This window comes from Meriones unguiculatus, chromosome 2 (assembly GCF_030254825.1).
Source record: "Meriones unguiculatus strain TT.TT164.6M chromosome 2, Bangor_MerUng_6.1, whole genome shotgun sequence".
Classification (NCBI taxonomy): domain Eukaryota; kingdom Metazoa; phylum Chordata; class Mammalia; order Rodentia; family Muridae; genus Meriones; species Meriones unguiculatus.
In genome coordinates, this window is record NC_083350.1 from 115,987,299 (window position 1) to 116,007,495 (window position 20,197).

The 20,197-nt window shown below is 35.9% G+C and overlaps 1 protein-coding gene across 1 annotated transcript in view; it reads right to left on the reverse strand.

The window, feature by feature from the left end:
- The window catches only part of Ptprq (protein tyrosine phosphatase receptor type Q), a 191,558-nt gene extending 171,660 nt beyond the window's left edge, over window positions 1-19,898 (reverse strand). The window contains exons 1-8 of the mRNA XM_060376921.1: window positions 19,764-19,898; window positions 19,320-19,431; window positions 18,441-18,667; window positions 16,118-16,187; window positions 11,335-11,534; window positions 10,038-10,287; window positions 8,304-8,432; window positions 4,488-4,634 (exon numbers count right to left, since the gene is read on the reverse strand). Of these exons, the coding sequence (XP_060232904.1) occupies window positions 4,488-4,634; window positions 8,304-8,432; window positions 10,038-10,287; window positions 11,335-11,534; window positions 16,118-16,187; window positions 18,441-18,667; window positions 19,320-19,431; window positions 19,764-19,820 (1,192 nt within the window). The 5' untranslated portion in view covers window positions 19,821-19,898. The remainder of the gene's footprint in view (window positions 1-4,487; window positions 4,635-8,303; window positions 8,433-10,037; window positions 10,288-11,334; window positions 11,535-16,117; window positions 16,188-18,440; window positions 18,668-19,319; window positions 19,432-19,763) is intronic.
- Between the last annotated feature and the right edge of the window lie 299 nt (window positions 19,899-20,197).

Below are 20,197 nucleotides of genomic sequence, written 5' to 3' on the forward strand. Positions count from 1 at the left end.
AGCTATAATTGAAAGTGGGAGGTAAGCTCAATGTACTCAAAATTATCTACAATTTTTGAGTCTCAAATGAAAGATAATGTAGATGAATATCTTGTATTTAATTGACAGGATACATTGCCTGTCAATTAAAAAAAAACAAAACTATGGCCTATAGGAATGTGTAGAATAGAAGGTGGAGCATCCAGCAGGCAGAAAGGATTCTGATACAGAGTCAGGCACAAGAGATTCATCTGGGAATGAGAAGGACAGACACGTGGTACCTGAGTAAAGGTAAGCAGCCATGTGGCAGAAAACAGATTAGTATAAATGGGTTATTTTAGGTTATGAGCTAGCCAGAGAAGAACCTAGCTATATGGCCTAGGTATTTGTAAATATATATTTGAGGCTCATTAGCCTTTATTACAGAAGCTTAGCACCAGCAGGAAAAATACCCTCACCACTACAGGATAACTCTTCAGACTCTTCTCCCACTGGTGTTATCTGAGGAAAGTATATAGTTTTTTCTAAGAAAGATGTTAGGGAAAGACTTCTAGAGGAAGACCCCATGATCAGTGAGTCACTCTTCATCAATGAACACACTCATCATTATTCTAGGTGTCTGAAAACACAAGGAAGAAACATAAAGCCCTCTGCAAAAGTTCTTATCTCAGAAAATTATTTTTTTAAATTATTGTTTCTAGCACTTATGTTGCTATGACTGTGTTTATCCCTGTGTATTATCCAAGAATAGAAAAACTTTTCAAGTAACTACCAGCAAAACATCAGACGCAGCAAAGATCTTAGACAGCATTGTGTAACTTAAATTACAGAACAAATCAGGCATGTTTTCATTAATTTAAATTAACACTTAATTCATAACTGAACTTTTTATCTAATCAAGCAAAAGGTCTTCTACTTGAAAAATAAGTGAATCACTCCTTCCTCTTTTGGAAGGCATAGTAGGAACACATTAAAAATATCAATACCATGGAAAAATACATATGTATTATTACCGTCTCTCTGCGGGCCAAATTTATGAAAAGTAACAGACATTTTACCTATATTCAACAGCAGAACTTTAAAAATACAATGTGATACAATGCCTACTATTTTAATTCAAGTAAAGATTAAGGGGCTGCATTTTTCCAACTATAAAGACTACAGTGTGTGAAGGAAGTGGAGCAGACAGCACTATGTTTTCTCTTCAGAAATACACTTATCTGGTATCCCACATATTCTCACAGAGAAACCAGAGAAGTGTGGATTAAGCTGATCCCTTTAATATCGATACAAAATTAAAGAAAACCAAGCCCACAGAGCGATTATTCACGGCACAGAATCAATTCCAAAGATCTTAGCAGCAGAGACTGAGTCATTCTCAAGACAACATATTTGTAAGTTTTTTGAATAAATAAGAAATAGAAAAGACACAAATTTAATAAAGATAAATTCTGTATAATTTAAAGTTTTTAGATGAAAAGCTATTGGAAGAAGTGAAATCAGATGATGATTTTGTAGCAAAGAAACTATATGAAAATAACCTTTCTCCATAATTTAATATAGCCATATTAAGCTTCTCTTTAAAAAGCATGGAGGGAGCACTAAAATGAAAATCCATTTACATTTATGAAAAACACAAAGTGATGAGAGTCTCAGTGGTTTTCCAACAATTACATGGCATTTGGAACATTGGACATTATTAAATTACCATTTCCCCTCCATCATCTCTCTTCATGCCTATGTAGATATGGGCTCAGTAAAATAGTAAGTGATGTATGTAAAAAAAAAACCTTAAGTATAGATCCTGTAGAATAGTATAGTGAAAGCATATTTTCTCTGGTAACCAAATAGACTATGGAGCTTAAGAGTCTTTGTGTTAATGAAATCAACCACACTGGAATGTGATAGCACTCCTAATTCTCTATAAGATGTCAGCTCAGCATTCATCTATGAATATGTCAACACTGGTAATAATGCTAGTTACTTTTAGAGGTCATAATTTATGAGAAGGAAGCTAGTTCTGATTATTTTAAAACAAAACACTGAGTACTGTAAGACATGGGGCAGTGAATAAATAATGTTAATTAAACTAAAACAAATCTTGTTTTATTAATAAATGATAAAGAATAAAATTCAGATATCAACTTTTACTTGACTGTTTTTAGTACAGTGAGTTATTTGGTTGCCACATGTAATTTCAGGATTCTCACCCCTTTGTTTTGTTTTGTTTTTCTCTCTGTAATAACCCTGGTTATCCTGGAACTCACTCTGTAGACCAGGCTAGACTTGGACTCACAGAGGTCTGCATGCCTCTGCCTCCAGAGTGCTGGGCTTAAAGGCATGCACCACCATGCCCAGATAGTTTCAGTAGCCTTTCATGGTATAATTTTAATTTTTTGGAGTAGGATTAACTAATCACAAGGTGAAACATTTCGCATTTGCTAAATTACACAAAAGCCCTTCCTGAAGTTGAATGGTCCTGGAGCCCCATAAAGGAAGGTGGCTTGAACAGGTAACACCTGTGCCTTTCAGGCCTTTATTGGAACCCCCTGTAGCCAGTGGCTACCCTAAAAGCCACCAGGATGTAGTCTCTAAGATAAGCAGCTGATGGAGATAATAGGATGAAATATAGGACAAACTGCTTTTTATATTCAAGAAACAGAGTCATCCATTCAGGAAAATTTGGTGTGAAACACAGCCCATGTGAAAATTCTGGAAGAGGGTCTTTAAGAATCTATGTGTTTTGTGCATAAAACACGACCAAATAAAGGGAAATAAATTTTAAGTGACATCCAATCCAAGCAAGGTAGCACTGTTGATGTCAACACATTATCTAATTATTTATCTTAGTCAAATGCTAAAGAGCAAGATTGATAAGAAACAATAATTTTTGTTGGTTTTTTTGCTTTGAAAATTTCTGTGCTGCAGATTGAATCCAGTGCCTAACGCACACTAGAAATGTGCTCTGTCACTGAGCTACATCCCTGCCCAGGCAACAATCTAAAACTATAAACTGAGTTTTAAAGCCCTGAAGACAGACTTAAAAGCATGCAAAAGTTTGAAATGTACCGAATTGTATAAATTGAGACTAGAAAATAGGGCCGGGCAGGCAACTCAGTGGGTAAAAAGCACTTATCAGTAAACAGGGTCACCTGAGAGGGAACTGGGCCCAAAGGTAAAAAAATAATAATAACCACAGCTCACACCTGAAAGTTGTTCTCTGATCATCTCCACACATGCCCCTTTACACAGAGTCACACAACAAACACACACACATACATATAGCTGCTTAAAAAATAGTAGGTCAAAGAGTTGTTTGAGAAAAAGTTCTGCTGTATTTTATAGCCATCCAAAAATTTGCTTAGCTTTCTGGAAAATGCTCAAGAACACTTTCTGTATTGAACTGAAAAAACATTAGGATAATCACACAAAGCAAAAGCTCTTTGAATGAGATCAAACGCTGAAGTCTCAACATCAACACATGAAATCTTTTCCCTCATGAGTATACATCCCATCTTAATCTGCATATTCAAATTGTACATATGTATAACATCTATGTATGCCCACAGATTTTTCACTTGGAATAGATTAACATAATTTTTTTTTTACATTCTTTCAACAAACAAGTTGTGTCAAGGTTTCATTTTTCTTTCTTTGAAGAGACAGATGTCTAAAATTTCCTGATGGTTGCTGCCCTCTAATGGCCTAACCCATAAGTGATAATATAAAGAGTGCACTCCCAATGGAATTGTGCAGGTAGTTGTGTGCACATATTTGTATATGTAACTTGACAGCTATTGTATGTTAGCTACCACACAAACTCTGGAAACTTTTTCTATTGTTACTTTATTCTGAAACATGATGTCCTTCATGCCAGTAATTGTTTCTAAACAGCAATGAAGCCATTGAGCAAATTAAGATGAACAATGAAAATCTGAATCATGCTTTAGCCATAGATTTCACCCAAAATGTTGGTGCTTAATAAGCATACATATAATGCCTTGAAGTATATTGTTTTTATAATTTCTGTAAGGGCTAAAAACTTTGTATTTTGTTCCCACCAGGAAGCCTTAGTAGTTCAGAAAACAGTTCATCAAAATGCATCCTTCTGAGTGGTAGGAATATCGTGATTCCTCCGGAAATGACTTTTGTGAGAAAACATCCCATGTCTGCTTAATACTGAGGTTAAGCAGTATTGAATGTGTGTGATTAAATTATGACTTCTTCGTGTTTTGCTAAAAAGCCACTGTGACTATCTGCTGCCTTTAATTCACAGTCTTTTCTACTCCTCCTTGCTCTTTGGTCCTTTCCTTTATGAAGCATGCTGCAAGTTTAATATTCTAGAGAGAACAGGTTCAGAATAAATTGGTAGTCATTTAATTAGGAAAAGAATGAGAATTAAGTAAGCATAAACCAGGTTACTCCTAAAATTATGCTTTACCAACTCAGCAAAACTCGCAAGCATTTCAAAAACATCACATTAACCCCATAAAGGAGAAAGTTCTCACCATCTGGGGGCGTAAACACTGAAAGATTTGACTTGGGTCCAACCCCAGCACTGGTTTCTGCGGCAACATAGACATCATACATTGTAAATGGTGTCAGATTGGTAAATGCAAATCTGAGGTCTTTTGTGCTGTTATCCAAAATCCGCCCTGCAAAAAGTAGAACAGACCCATGGGTTGTTTTTAAGAAATATGTAATTATTTCATATCATGCATAGAAGCAAGGCCAATAACCAAAGTATTAAACCAAAAGTTTGTTATTATGAGTGAACACATTTTAAATAGTTGGTTTAAAGTTTGATAGAAATTTGAACAGTAGGGAAAAAAACATGAAGATCTTCACTGCTTAAAATAATTTTTCTAACATTTAAGAGTTCTGCTGACTTGCTATTTCATTTTTAACATATGTAAATGGAAACAGAGCCTGGGAATAGAGTTCATTTTGGAATACTGTTTGCCTAACACACACAAAGCCCTGGGTTAGAACCCCAGCATATATGATTATGAGCATGATGGGGTGTGCATCTAATTCAAGACCTAAGAGCTTGCAATTGGAGAAAGGTTGGTCAAAGAGTCTTAGTGTTCTGCCTCCTGACAGACGCTCTCAGTCTTCAAGCCCATGTCAACACAGTATCCACTAGCCTCGGGGCGCTCACTTTCATTCTGTGTATGCTGTAGTTCTTAACACTATCATTTTAGTACGTGGTGATTTTATTATCCTGAACAATAATAAACATTATATTATAAAAACTTCTTAAATAACTCTCTGATCATAAATATCATCACTACCAAAAACCATAAAAAAAAGGTATTATCTCATTTTCATACATGTCCTGCTATGTGTTTTTATCTGAACTCCAGTTACTCTAGAGCCTGAGGTGACATTACTTTAATTAAAATCTCCAATCAGGGGTCTTACCACTAATGGTATTTTCACTTTGTTTGGACTCTCATCACTGATGCTCACACTTTATCCACCCAATGTCACATAAGCTTTCAGTGCTCTTAAACTGTTCTTGTTGAAGGAGGAAGAGAAAAGCGCAAACCCGTTCCAACTTACATGACTTTGACCCTGACCACATTCAAAATGAGTCCTAAAATGGTGCCTTGCATTTTCTCAACTCACGTAGACAAGTGGTCTTGCCTTCTCAGTGACTGTTTTACACTTTTTCTTCAGACCTCCAAAACCAACTGCCCCCTCTTCAATCTTAGGTAGTAGTCTTCCCATTACATTGAAACACTTAGATCGATAATAAATTATCTGTCTGCATTCTTTCACCAGCAGGACTTCTTTCTACCCTGCTATATTCTCCCTTACTATAGAGAAACTATATTCATATCTCTTTTTTCTTGTTTCTCTGGCTCTGATGGCAGCCCCTTCCCTCCTCTTTTCCCATTCCCTCCCTCACAGCCTCTTAGCCTATTCCCAACTCCTGTTCTCCTCAGAGAAAAGGAACCCCCGCCATGGGTGCCAACCCATCCTGGCACATCAAGTCACAGCAAGGCTAAGTGTATCCTCTCCCACTGAGGCCAGACAGGACAACCTAGCTTTGAGAAAGAGATCCAAAGCCAGGCAAAAGAGTCAGAGACAATCAGACAATTAGATAATTAGCAGGGCGCTCTAATTGTTACGGGACCCACATGAAGAACAAGCTGCACATCTGCTACATGTGTGTAGAAGGATTAGGTCCAGCCTATGCATGCTTTTCGGTTAGAGGTTCAGTCTCTGTGATCCCCCATGGGCCCAGCTTCATTTACTCTGTAAGTCTTAATATCTTAATCTAATCCTTGTCTTTAAGAAAAAGATCTTACCTTTACATGAGAACTACCTTTTCAACAATTCTCATGTTGTAGCTTACATCATTTTTCTTTTTGTTTCTCATTTTTAGCCACCTAGCAATATTTATTAGTAGTAGTAAAAATAAATTTGTCAACTCTGCTTACTCTCATGTCTACTTCCCCCTTGTTTGCATTTTTCAACATTCAGACTTCTTATTAAAAGAACATAGATGCAATCTAAAAGTTGAAAAATAATACTAAGTAGAAAAGAAATGTGTGTGTGTGTGTGTGTGTGTGTGTTTGCCCTTGGGCCAGGTATAGAGGATGAACCATCTTTTACTTTTAGGAACATCACGTATTTCTGATCTTTACAAGCAAAAGTTACTTTAAAATGAGGCTATTCACCTGAAGCCTACCATAGACATTTCACAAGAAAGGAATTTGGAACTTTAAGTTATGTAGTGCTTTAAAATAAACAGCAATATGGGAACTTGTGTTATTTGATCTTTGTTTGAACTAAACTTTCACAGGAACTATGGAATCTTATATTCGGTAAAAATTTTATGATTTTATTTACCTGTAGAACTCAGAACTCCCCTGTTTACCTTTGAATGAAGGCTTCTTTTTTTAAAAAAAAATTATCATCATTTATTACAATTTATTCAATTTGTATCTTGGCTGTGGCCTCCTCCTTCTCTCTTCTCACCCTATGCCCCTCCCCTAGTCCACTGATAGGAGAGGTCTTCCTCCCCTTCTATTTGACCATAGCCTATCAGGTCTCAATCAGGACTGGTGGCATTGTCTTCCTCTGTGGCCTGGAAAGACTGCATCCCCGGAGGGAGGTGATCAGAAAGCCTGTCACTGAGTTCATGCCAGAGACAGCCCCTGCTAGCTTTACTAGGGAACACACTTGAAGACTGAGTCTATGGGCTACATCTCAGCCAGGGTTTTAGGTCTTCCTCATGCATTGTCCTTGGCTTGGCTGAGGTATCATTCTTTTTTTTTTTTCTTTTCTTTCTTTTTTTTTTTTTTTTTTTTGGTTCTGTTGGTCTCCTTTTGGAACTCCTGTCCCCTCCAGGTCTCCCCCCTCTTTCATAAAATTCCATGCACTCTGCCCAAAGTTTAGCTAGAGTCTCAGCATCTGTTTTGATATCAGTAGAGTATTTCAGAGGCCCTCTAGGGTAGTCTCCTGTCCTGTTCCCTCTCTTCTCCTGCTTCCAATGTCTATTGTGTTTGTCCTTCTGAATGAGGATTGAACATCTTCCCTAGGGTCTTCCTTGTTGTTTAGCTTCTTTAGGTGTACAGATTTTAATATGTTTTTCCTATATTATATGTCTATTAACTACTTATGAGTGAGTATATGGCATATATGTCTTTATGTTTCTGGGATCCCTCACTCAGGATGATCTTTTCTAGTTTCCACCATTTGTCTGCAAATTTAATGGTTTCCTTGTTTTTAATAGCCGAGTAGTATTCCATTGTGTAAATGTACCATAATTTCTGTATCCATTCCTCCAGTGAGGAATATGCCCAAAAGATGACCCACCATTCAATAAGGACAGTTGCTCAACTATGTTCATAGCAGCTTTATTTGTTCATAGCAGCCAGAATCTGGAAACAACCTAGACAATACGATTCTTAAGTCCTGCTTGTTTATAAGATGGAGAATTTGTTAACATTTAAGGCCACCAATGTAATTTGGAGAAACCTTTTCACAGCAGGTTTAGGTTCATAATAGCATTGCACAGAGTACAGAGATTCCTCATAAGATGGTGATTAGGAATGGGCAGCTTCTTCTACATGGAAACCGGATTCATCATAGTCTGAACTTAATGTTTTTAAAACAGAAACAGCACTTTAACATTCCTACATTAATTTGTGGTTTTAAACAGAAGATTTAGGGGATTTGATTTCCTTGTGAATTTTCTGTTTTCTATCTCAATTTAGGGTCTTTTCAAAAATGTGTTTCTTTTTACAGTTAAAAGTTATCTGTATATTTCATAGGTTTCATTCTAAAAGGTAAAATTGACTAAATCTTACCTGATGGTCCATATAATTCAACTCTGTAACTAAACTTCCCTGTTACAATAGTTGGTGGGTCCCATGATATTGAAAAGGCTTTTCCCGTGACATTGCCTGTTATAAAGTTTTGTGGTGGTCCTTCAGGCACTGAAATTATTATAGAGAAAATAAATATATAATACAGGTTAAGATAAAGAGATACCATGTTAAAATCAAATAGTAGCCTATGAAGTATAAAAAAAGACACACTAAAACAAAGTATTTTATCATAAAAATATTTCATCCTGGAAAAATACAATAGTCTCGAACTGAACGATTTGAATATGACATAAAATAATCAGGTCAACCTCTATTCACAGTTTTCTAAATGTACGCGGCACTATATATGACAGTACAATGTGCTCTATTCTTGACATTACGGTAATATAATCTTTGCCAATGCATATTACTTACATATAGCCACATATAATATATTATACATATAGTATTATATATTATAATATTATGTATTATAATATCATATATTTCTTCAACCAATGTGGCTATTTGGCTTGAGAAATAAATATATAATGAGCATACAGATGGAGAGGTCAAGAAATAAGCCTCAAAATTAGGTCCAATGAGCTTTACTTTTTTACATCAGTATTTGTCTTTGCTCTAAGAAGAGATGAATAATATGCAAATAGGATATTTAAAGATAATAATGGGAAGACAAAAACTAATAATGACATTTAAAATTTGGAACATATTAAATGTGTTTGCATATATTATTTTTGCTTTGTTGAAATGGATGACTGAATATTTACTCAAAATTCTTGTTCAATAAATTTTATTTTAAATGACTGACATGAAATTATTTATGCTTTGTATGGGGTACAAAGGAAGTATTAACAATGATTCACACAAAGTTATTTAAATCAAGAAAATAATAATTTCAAACCAATGTATGAAGGAAAATAGTAAGACCTGACATATGTCTTAGGACAAAAAGATAATGTTCTTTAGTGAGATTACCTTACCAATAACTTCCAGCATCCTCAAAAATTATCAGTCATATCTGGTGCTGTTACTATGTTACAATATACATATCAGATATTGTATTACTATGCATGCATGCCAAAATATCAGGTCATATTATGTTCATAATATCTATACGAATATCCTATGGTACTTTATAAGTATCCACCTAAACACCTGTATAAATTATACTTAGAAATATGACTGCTTAAAAGTTAATAGTTAATAATAATGTCTAATGTACTTATTCAATTCTACAGCCCCAACACTCAGAAGGTTGTATCAAGGACCCTATTTTTCAAGCAAGAAAAATTCTGTGCGTGAAGATATAAGTAGTTACATATTTAGCTGCTGCTATCATGTGACACTAAAATGCTGATCAGCATTAGCTCTGCTGTTTCGGGTAGTAATCTCATACATTTGGTAATAACAATGCCAGTGAGAAAGGCTATAGTTAACTAAGACTCATTGGAAGAAAGAGTTGCAGAGGTCATGGATTAATAAATGCCATTCATACTAACAGAAGAATTCCCTTTTCAAGCTTTTTTTCCCCCCATTTTAGATGTTTAGTTTAGCACTGAAGCTATTGCCAGTGGATGCCTATTATCTATTGTGGGAGAAAGAAGTACTTGAAGGAAAGTAAAGTTGACAGCAAAAACCAGTATAGACAGAATGAAAGATTATTCTATAAACAACTACACCATTTTCTCTTTTTCTACCAAAATCAAATCGTACCTGATTCCGGTGTCCTAACAATGGTACTGTCAATATACCCTGCTTCGGTTGTGACAGCTGAAACTTCGAAGAGATATGTTGTATAGGGTCTCAAGTGAGTCACCACGAAGCTGATGGGCTCTTTCCACACAGAGCTGATCTTACTTCGTGCCAATGTGCTGGATGAATGTGTAGTGCGAAGTGGAGGTGTGACTCTACCAAGGGTAGGAGAGGGGCTGGTGGTGCTCCACAGAAAAGACTCGCTGTTCTCCTAGGGAGGGAAGGAAACCACAGTGGGAATACTCACAGTATTTCTAAGTAGACATAAAGAACATGACCCATTTTTTTCTTTATAACATTATTGTTTATATTTCTTTCTTCCTGATATCACTTCTCAAATGTGTGAGAAATTTAGCAAATTAAGTTTCAGAAGAATTTGCTAGATTTTAATTGTAGTCTCTAATGTCTATAATATTAGGACAGAGTATATCTGTTTTATTCATTGTACTTTAATCTTGAAATCTTACATAGAATTTAGAGTAGCATAAAATGAAAACAAAACAACAGCTAAAACATTAGTAAGAATTTTTCTAAAATTCATTTTAACCCAATAGAGAAAGGGCATAAAATAATTTCAATTTATGTTCCTAATTATTTCTACCATTTTTAAACATAATTACTCAAATAAAACAAAACAACAGCAAAAGTTACCTTTCCAGATATTAAAGTGTGCATGCATATACATGTAAACAGAAGATTTTTGAGACTTTACTAAACAAATAGCTTTGCTTGGCTGTTTCTCATTAAGTAGAGCCATTGTAAAATAAAATTACAACGATAATCTGGGAAGGGCAGTTGAAGGCCTACCATAGTACTTCTAAGGATTTCACATCAATGACAAGAATGACAATACTTTCACGGAGATATATGCCACCAAACAGCCCACACGTTTAATCTAAGCTATGTATTCCCTTACAGGTACATCCTCCTGTTACATAAGGACTTACAGCCTCTACCCCAGTAGAGGAATGATACTTTCACATATCAGGGACTCATTAAGTGTTCCCACAACTGGAACAACCAGCCCACCACATAGATCGCCCTATGTCCTTCCTCCGCTGCTGGACCTAATGCTGCCCCCATTTATGAAGTCTTTTGAACTCTGCCTTAGCGATGGTCTCTTCCCATTTTTCCCTGAAATACAGTTCCACATAGCATAACACGATGGCCCAAGATTATACATTTACGAAGTCTGAAAACTTGAAGAGGTAAACTTGATGACAGTTTTGGTGTGTGAGGTGTGTCGCATGATACTCACATTACATTCAGGCAACTTCCCAGACAAAATGTCTTCTACTTTAACGGACACATCCTTCACTACTATGCCACTTCTGGCGTGTTTGACACTGATCTTGAAGCTGGTGATTTTGCCATTTGGCTGCCGAGGTAAATACCAAATCAAGTTTACTGCCGAATAGTTGAGAGCTTCTACTGTGAGATTGACCACTTTTCCTGGAGCTGGGGTTGGAGGAACGGGGAAACTGTTGTAAAACCTAAAGTGCTATTTACATTCTTTAGGGATATCAACTTCCCACATAATATGAAATTAAATATGTAATACCTTGAATAAAACCAAGCCTCTACCTAAATATGCATTTTATTTGTTTTGCCTTAATTTTTTTACCAAATGGATTTGAGCCCTATGTACATATTTCAGAATTACTGGTTCAACACATCCATTCATTCAATGAAGCATTTCATATACACATGAAAACTTTTCAGTCAGTAGTTTTCTTTTTTTAATATACAAACAAATATTAGCTAAAATTTTACTTCCTTAAATATTTTGGAATTATGTAACTACTTTAGACTTTGGAAATTTTGATGAATGCAAACTAGGAGCCAAAATACACAAAATTCCTATCTGAAAGTTTATAAATATCTAGTGTCTAACATCAAGCGGATACATATACAAATATATGAGTCTTTTATTTTGCATTTTACATACCCTCAAAATCAACTTTCCCCAAATTTCTTACTATAAATGATTATCTATAATGATAATCTGCACGTTTAGTTTCAGGGAAAACTATTGCATCAGAGTGTAAAGAAATTGTGTACAAAACTACTAAAAAGAATTTAGTGCTTCTAACCTGCCTTCTGTTTGTTTGTTTGTTTGTCTTTGTCTTTTTTTATTCTTTTTTTAACTTTTATTAATTTTACTTTATTCACTTTGTATCCCCCCACAAACCCATCCCTCCTCCCCTCCTAATCCCCACCTTCCCTCCCCCTTATTCACAATTGCCTCTCCCCAAGTCCGCTGATAAGGGAGGTCCTCCTCTCCTTCTTTCTGATCTTAGTCTATCAGATCTCATCAGGATTGGCTGCATTGTCATCTTCTGTGGCCTGGTAAGGCTGCTCTCCCCTCAGGGGGAGGTGATCAAAGAGCAGGCCAATCAGTTTATGTCAGAGGCAGTCTCTCTTCCCATTACTATGGAACTCATTTGGACACTGAACTGCCATGGGCTACATCTGTGCAGGGGTTCTAGGTTATCTCCATGCATGGTACTTGGTTGGAGTATGTGTCTCTGGAAAGACCCCTGTGTTCAAATTTTCTGGTTCTGTTGCTCTCCTTGTGGAGTTCCTGTCCTCTCCAGATCTTACTATTTTCCACTTCTTATATAAGATTCCATGCACTCTGCCCAACAGTTGGCCATAAGTCTCAGCGTCTGCTTTGATAGTCTGCAGGGCAGAGTCTTTCAGGGGTCCTCTGTGGCAGGTTCCTAACTTGTTTCCTGTTTTCTTCTTCTGATGTCCATCCTCTTTGCCTTTCCGGATGGGGATAGAGCATTTTAGTCAGGGTGCTCTCTCGTGATTAGTTTCTTTAGATGTACAGATTTTAGTAGGTTTATCCTATATTATATATCTATATGAGTGAGTATATACCGGGTGTGTCTTTCTGCTTCTGGGACAGCTCACTCAGGATGCCTCCCCTATCAGTGGACTTGGGGAGGGCATGGGTGAAGAAGGGGGAGGGAAGGTGGGATTAGGTGGGGAGGAGAGAGGGGTTTGGGGGATACAAAGTGAATAAAGTGTAACTAATAAAAGCTAAAAAAAAAAAAAAAAAAAAAAAAAAAACAGAAATAGCTTTCAACCACAAGGAGGGCGCAGAGAATAGTTTTGACCCTGAATGTATTTCCTAGGTTATAAAATTAATTACAAATCATGATCAAATTTTAAGGATACACAAGATAATTTTCTGATTCTATTGAGTTTTACATAGTTAAAGGTAGTTTAAAATTTTGAAAAGCATGGTTTTAGTTAAATAAACTATATTAAAGACAATAAAGATTTCACGCAACTCTTCAACAACAAAAAAATATATATTTATATACCAATGACAGATTGCATACAAATAGAAACATTTCTAGCTAGGCCTTAAAAGAGTTGTAAAAAGGAGGAGGAGGGTGTTGGGAGGTAGCACATGCTTTTAATCCCAGTGCTCAGGAGGCAGAGGCAGGCAGGTCTCTGAGTTTGAGGCCAGCCAAGTCTACAGAGGGAAGTCCAGGACAGCCAGGGCTACAAGGAGAGACCCTGTCTAAAATAAATAAATAAATAAATAAATAAATAAATAAATAAATAAATAAGAAATAAAAAGTGTTGTAAAAAAATGATCAAATCAATAGAATTTATAAAGGTAAGCACATCCTTGTTATACCACAGTAAGTCACAAACAGTAATCAAATAACATTATGTTAAATCTGCCAAACAACCTTCCCTGAGGAAAGATGTTTGTGTTAACCTGTTTCAACATTATTTTGCTTCAATGAAATATTTCTGGAGTATTTTCCTTTCTTTTCAGGTTCCGTCGTGTTCAAAGATTAATCCTGGTTCTCTTTTTAGAGAGGTACCTTTCTCTGTTTAAATACTCTACTCTACTTCAAAATTATATGCCAGCGTAAGGAGATTCCACACATCTTGATCCAACTTCAGGTTTTCTATAAAGTACCAAAAGTACAACCTACTTTTCACCTGTATGGACATAGGCTTCCACAGTTTTTGGTTTTGAGTTTGCTTTTCTGTTTTGTTGGTTGGTTTTCCTGGAGTTTTTTGTTTGTTTGTTTTTGCTACATTCCCATTTAAGCATCAAGGTATAAATTTTCCTTTTAATATCTGAAATAAGTTTTACCTTTACTTGAAACTAAAAGAAATCTGCCTAGGGAATTAAAAGATGGGATTGTAATGTTAGACAGAATAATACTCTGTCAGCTCAGTATCACTGACTAATATGTACATTCTTCTCTCAAGACTACTTTTTCATAATAAACAAATTTCTCCTCATTTAATTATTGCATATCCAGTACATTCTGTAGAATTTAACATATCTTAAGCCAGTAACTTGACTGCTGAATTAATGACATACGTTTTTTTCCTTTGTAGCCTTGGCTGTCCTGGACTTGCTTTGTATACCAGGCCAACCTAGAACTCACAGAGATCTGCCTGCCTCTCCTCCACAAGGCCTAGGACCACCATATGCAGCTCACATTTTTTTTTCCTATATTGAATGTTGTATCCTTTTTAGATACCAGGACCCATGCCAAATTACACTCAGCAACTGGGGCAATTTGACATATAGGTGTGTGTGAGTGTGTGTGTGTGTGTGTGTGTATGTGTGTGTGTATCATTCATAATTGAAAATCATAGAAACTATTATATAGCCATATAATTTACCTGGCCTATTAACTCACATATTCGTTTATCTTATTATCTTATTTCATTAGAGTATAAGATTCTGTGGTAAATATTTGTTAGTTGGAGATACTATTATCTAATTAACTGTTTTTCTGTAAATTTACTTAATTCTAATTGGATTCTGAGGTATTTTGGTCATCTGAGGAAGAAATGAAAATGGATTGAACATCAAGATTTGCACTATATATTAATACCCTAGATAAATTTTATAGAAGTGCTGGCAGGAGTTGCTGATAGATTTAGACATTACAGTACTAAAGATGACATCAGGCTTCCTCTTAGCCACAGGAAGAAGGGAAATGTGTAAACTGGTTTGATAATGGCTGAGTGTTACAGGATTATATGTTAATCACTGAAGTCTGTATTTTCATGTCTAATGTCACAAAATGCTTCTATCACCAGTGCTATTAGGAAAAAGATCTAAGCTTATATGGAAAAAGCCTGTTTACATCACTATATAGTCACAGGAAAATATGTGCATGGAAAGAAAAAAGATGAGCCACCAATGTACCAAAATATTCACGGAGGGGTTATATAAATTGGCCATGGTAGCACCTACTTGTAAGCTCAGGAGCCAGGACACCCCTGAGGAAGATCCTCAGTCTAAAGTAAGCCTGGATGGAATAGTGATTTCAAGGCTAGCCTAGGATGCAGAGAAAGAACTTTCCTTAAAATAAATAAATTAAATTAAAATAGAACTGTCTTGTCCGACATGGTAATAAATCTTTTTTATTCTATTTTTCTTGTGCTTTCAAATGTTCTGCTCTCAAGGTGATGCTAAATATCTGTGATGATTAAAAAGACCATGCGTGGAGATAATTTAGAACCCCTGCACAGGAGTAGCCTATGGCAGCCCAGTCTCCAAGTGGGTTCCCTATTAAAGGGAATAGGGACTGTCTCTGACAGGAACTCAGTGGCTGGCTCTTTGACCTCCCCGCCCCCAAGGGAGGAGCAGCCTTACCAGGTCTCAGAAGAGGACAATGCAGCCAGTCCTGATGAGAACTGATAAGCTAGGGTCAGAGGGAAGGGGAGGAGGACCTCCTCTATCAGTGGACTTGGGAAGAGCATGGGAGTAGATGAGGGAGGAAGGGTGGGATTGGGACAAGATGAGGGAGGGGGCTACAGATGGGCTACAAAGTGAATAAACTGTAATTAATAAAATAAATAAATTTTTAAAAGAAAATATTTTTTCAGAATACTTTTACTGTCCCAAATAAACTAAAAGGAATTTAAAGGCCATTCTCAATTCATTTTATACATTTTGTGTCATATATTCATTACATTCCAATTTTTAAATAGAAAAAGCTCATGATTAGATTAATTTAGAATTAGTAACTTAGGAAATTTACCACTTTCTGCAGTTTGGAAAAGAAATGGGTCACTAAACATTCCAATGCCGGCACTGTTTTCAGCAGCAACCTGAAACAGATCAGAGTTTTAACACACAGAATCTTACATAATACACCTTTCACTTTCCTGCAAAGTATGTTCTAAGAGGATTTTCTTGTAATCCTTATATCCCTTAACTAGAAAGCAACGTGCAGGGCGTGTTCATGTCATCAAACTAGGAACTAGTCTGGCCAACATCGTTTAGATGAAAAAAAAAAAAAAAAACACAAACAACAACAACAACTGGGGTGAGAGAAGTCACAATGCTTGGTCAGGCTCATAGAGGAAATAATGGTACAGCATGAATTCAGTTGAAATACATGGTCCAAGCTCAGTCTTCATCTGCTTTATGTACTCTACATAGGTCTGATTATGCATACGGCGTCAGACCTTAAGGTTCATACTCTGTAATCGGGCAACGGAGAAAAAGTGTAAGCAGGCTCTATGAACAGCATGGAAAACAAAGTCAGGACCTGACAGACACAAAACTACTCTTTATTTGTGTGACTTAGTAAGGCAGATCAGTAGGCAGAGAAGACACCGTAAATGACATTAAATCCCCTAAGCTTTTACAAAATGCCATGAGTGGAAACTGACAATCTTTCTGTGGTTGTTCTTCCACTTGCCAGATGGGAAACTTAAGATAATTTGCGTAAGTCTTCTAAGGTACATGTTCTTCTCATATTTAACTGGGAATAATAATTTACCTACGTCACGGGGTTTTTCCAAGACGAACTGAAATAATATACATAGACCACATAACAGGCTTCCCCCGTAGGTGTTACTTATACTGGAGATATCAAATGGACCATGCCAAATTCCCTTTGGAATTCATCAATGGCTAACATTTATTTGAAGAAGGCAAATGTCACAACAGTGATTTATGAAGTGTGAGATGAAACATAGACTAGAGCCTTCTTAACCATCCTGAAATAAGAGAATTCAGAGAAATAAAAGGCAAACTCATAAAAATAGATCTAAGCAGAACTAGTCTGGACAAATTGACTTTCTCTCAAAAATAATTTCCTACATCTCATTAAATTTAGTATTCATTTCCAAATGCAGGAGTAAATTTTGCAATACCAGTTAACCTAAATATGTGCATGTTATAGAAAATATATTTTTGCAGTTCTCAGGTGTCAAAGCCTTTCCAATAAAAATCTCTTTTGTCCTGTATTATCATTAAGAAAGGCCACCACAGTTAGTAAGGCCACACACTCAGCTCTTACAATTTTCTTCTGAATGCTCCTCGTTCTTCAAGACTAAAAGAAAAACATGGATGTTGGGGCTGACAAGATGGCTCAGAAGGTAAGGGTACTTGCCACCATGTCTGACAACCTGAATCAGAGCTCTGGAATCCATGAGGTAGAAGGAAGGAATCAACTACCACAAACTGTGCATTGACCTCAACATGTGGCCAATTCTATGATGGCATGCACATCCCCAAACAGCACAACAAACAAACAAACAAATATTTCCTAACAAGAAAAGCTGTGCGTGTTAAGTTGGAAATAGCAAGGAGCCAAGCAGATACCTCAGTTCTTTGCTTTCTCATCTGCAAATGTTATGGCTCTCTCCTATTGCAAGTATTCCTATTTACTCTAACATCTGTAAATCCATCTTTATTTAATATTCAAATAAAACATTAAATCACAAACAGTTAACATTATAAAGTATCACACACTTTTAGAAACACCAAAGAGAGTGAGAGCGCAGTAAGTATTTTTTGAGTGAAACAGAACTGAACTCATTACTTTTGGTAAAACTGTTTCTTCAAAGGATTTCAATCTATTATCTAAAAGTTAAATATTGTACACCCACGTTCAACAGAGTTAGAAAAAAATAAGCCCTAAATTTAAGTCTGATTAAAAAGAACAGTCTTTTAGTCTGGGGTTTGGATCAGTGGTTGAGGATTTGCCTAATATGCATGAGTCTCTGGGCTCCATCCTTTCACAGCAAAACATTTAAAATTATTTACAAATCGCATGTAGTAATTTCACTTTGAAACCTAAAGCATTTACTTTAAGCAATTTGCTTTTCATAGCAGAAATTTAGCTAAAGCTTTTTAAAAATAATTATATATGTAAACATTTATATACATAGAGATGAAGAAAGATCACAGTACTTCACCAGGTTTTACATATGCGTTTGAATCTTGAACAACTTGTCACTTCGGTCACCCAGTGCTTCCAGCTAGCAGACTTACTTGGTGGGCAAAAACTCTTCCACTTTTCCCATGGGTTTACTGTGTTAACACCAAGTACACACTCACGAAATATTTACCTTAATCTCATATGTTGTTCCAGGATTAAGGTTAGTGAGAAGAACCTCCAAGCTGTCCGGCTTTGCTCTTGCTCGGGTGTATGCTGTCTGCATCCACGGGCACACTTCCTTGTATTTAATAACGTAAGATATGATCCTTCCATTCGGGTTATGTGGAGTATTCCACGACAGAAGAATTCCAGCAGATCCGACTCTCTCCCCGGCTAGGAAGACTGGAGGCCCCGGTTCTATTTGTTTTTAAATGCATGTTATTAAATCACAAGACAATCACTCTATTTCCACCAAAATAAAAAAAGGCATTTGTAAACATAAACTTTTGAAGTTCCCAGAAAGCAGTGTAAATTTATTCTTCCTAGAGCTTTGATATACATAAATATATAATCATATATATATGTATATATATGACTAAGAAATAAACTCTTTAGGGTAACACCACATTCTTTTGTAGAAAATAGAATGCTACTAAGCACTACATGCAAATACACTTTTGATGCCAAGATGTTTTTGAAAGGCTTTGTTAATACAAGGCATACCTGTAAGAACTAAGGAAACAAGAAACAGCCTTACAAACTGAATAATCTTTTCTTAATGAGAATAGTGAGTTTGTTTTCTTGGTTCTAACAATCCGAATGTCACCATTAACAGTCTCTCCAATCCACTTCACAAACAAAGATAATTACGTTTTCTCTTTGAAAATAAAGAAAGCAAGATTGTCCTCAGAAGGCAAATTCTGAACATTATTCTTGCTATTCCATCTCACTTTGATTACTCTATACTGATTTCACACACATAATGAAAATGGCTGCCAGGGTTACTATTTCTATTCAACAGTTAAAATGACTAAATGAACTTAATAGTAAGTTAAAAACATGCACTTACTTGTCACATTTGTTGTCACTGTTCTACTCACTGGCGAGCTAAAAGTTGTAGCAGAAATTGAAGGAAGCGTTATATCATACCCTGTGTCATAAACAGTATTGGAAACATCAACCTAGAATGCCGAAAATAAATACCACATTATTTCTGAAAAGCAAATTGAAATAATAAATATATTATTATTTAAAAAGTTAACACTTTTTACACAACTGTACTGTTAAAAATAGCAAAAACAAAGTTTCATACCACTATAAAATATGAATTTGTTACATAACTGTTTCCTAATTTAAAATAAAATGAAAACTTATAAAATATCCTGTGTTATCAAACCCTAAATCAATATTTCTACCTATGCCGGCCCTGTGTCAACAAGGAAACACTAACATCTTCAAAACATCTACAGCCTCTGACTTAGCCCCTTATTTCTTAAGAAAACATAGAAAATACCTGTGTCTCTGAAGTTCCAATGAAAAGGAAAAGAAAAAAGAAAAGAAAATCCATCATTTTTACATTTTTCAGGCAGTAGAATCACATTGATGGCTCTAAAGAGAAACGTCGCCTGCATTAATGATTTAAAGCCAGATCCTCCTGGCAAGTACACAATTAATGAGCCAGGATTACTCAATAGCTCGGCCCTCTCTTTGTTAAACTATTCATGAACTCTTGGATGGATGGCTGTAGGTTCAGTGCACACACACACACACACACACACACACACACACAAGGAGGGAAAGAGAGAGAGGTGGCTCAGATAAAACCCCAATAAGCTGAAAGTTACATTCATTAATTTGACACCGATGTTTTTTTGTGTGTGTCTTATCCTTTTAAAAACCACTCAAGGAAAAAAAAAATTATCAGTTTAAGAGTTTCATACAGAAATT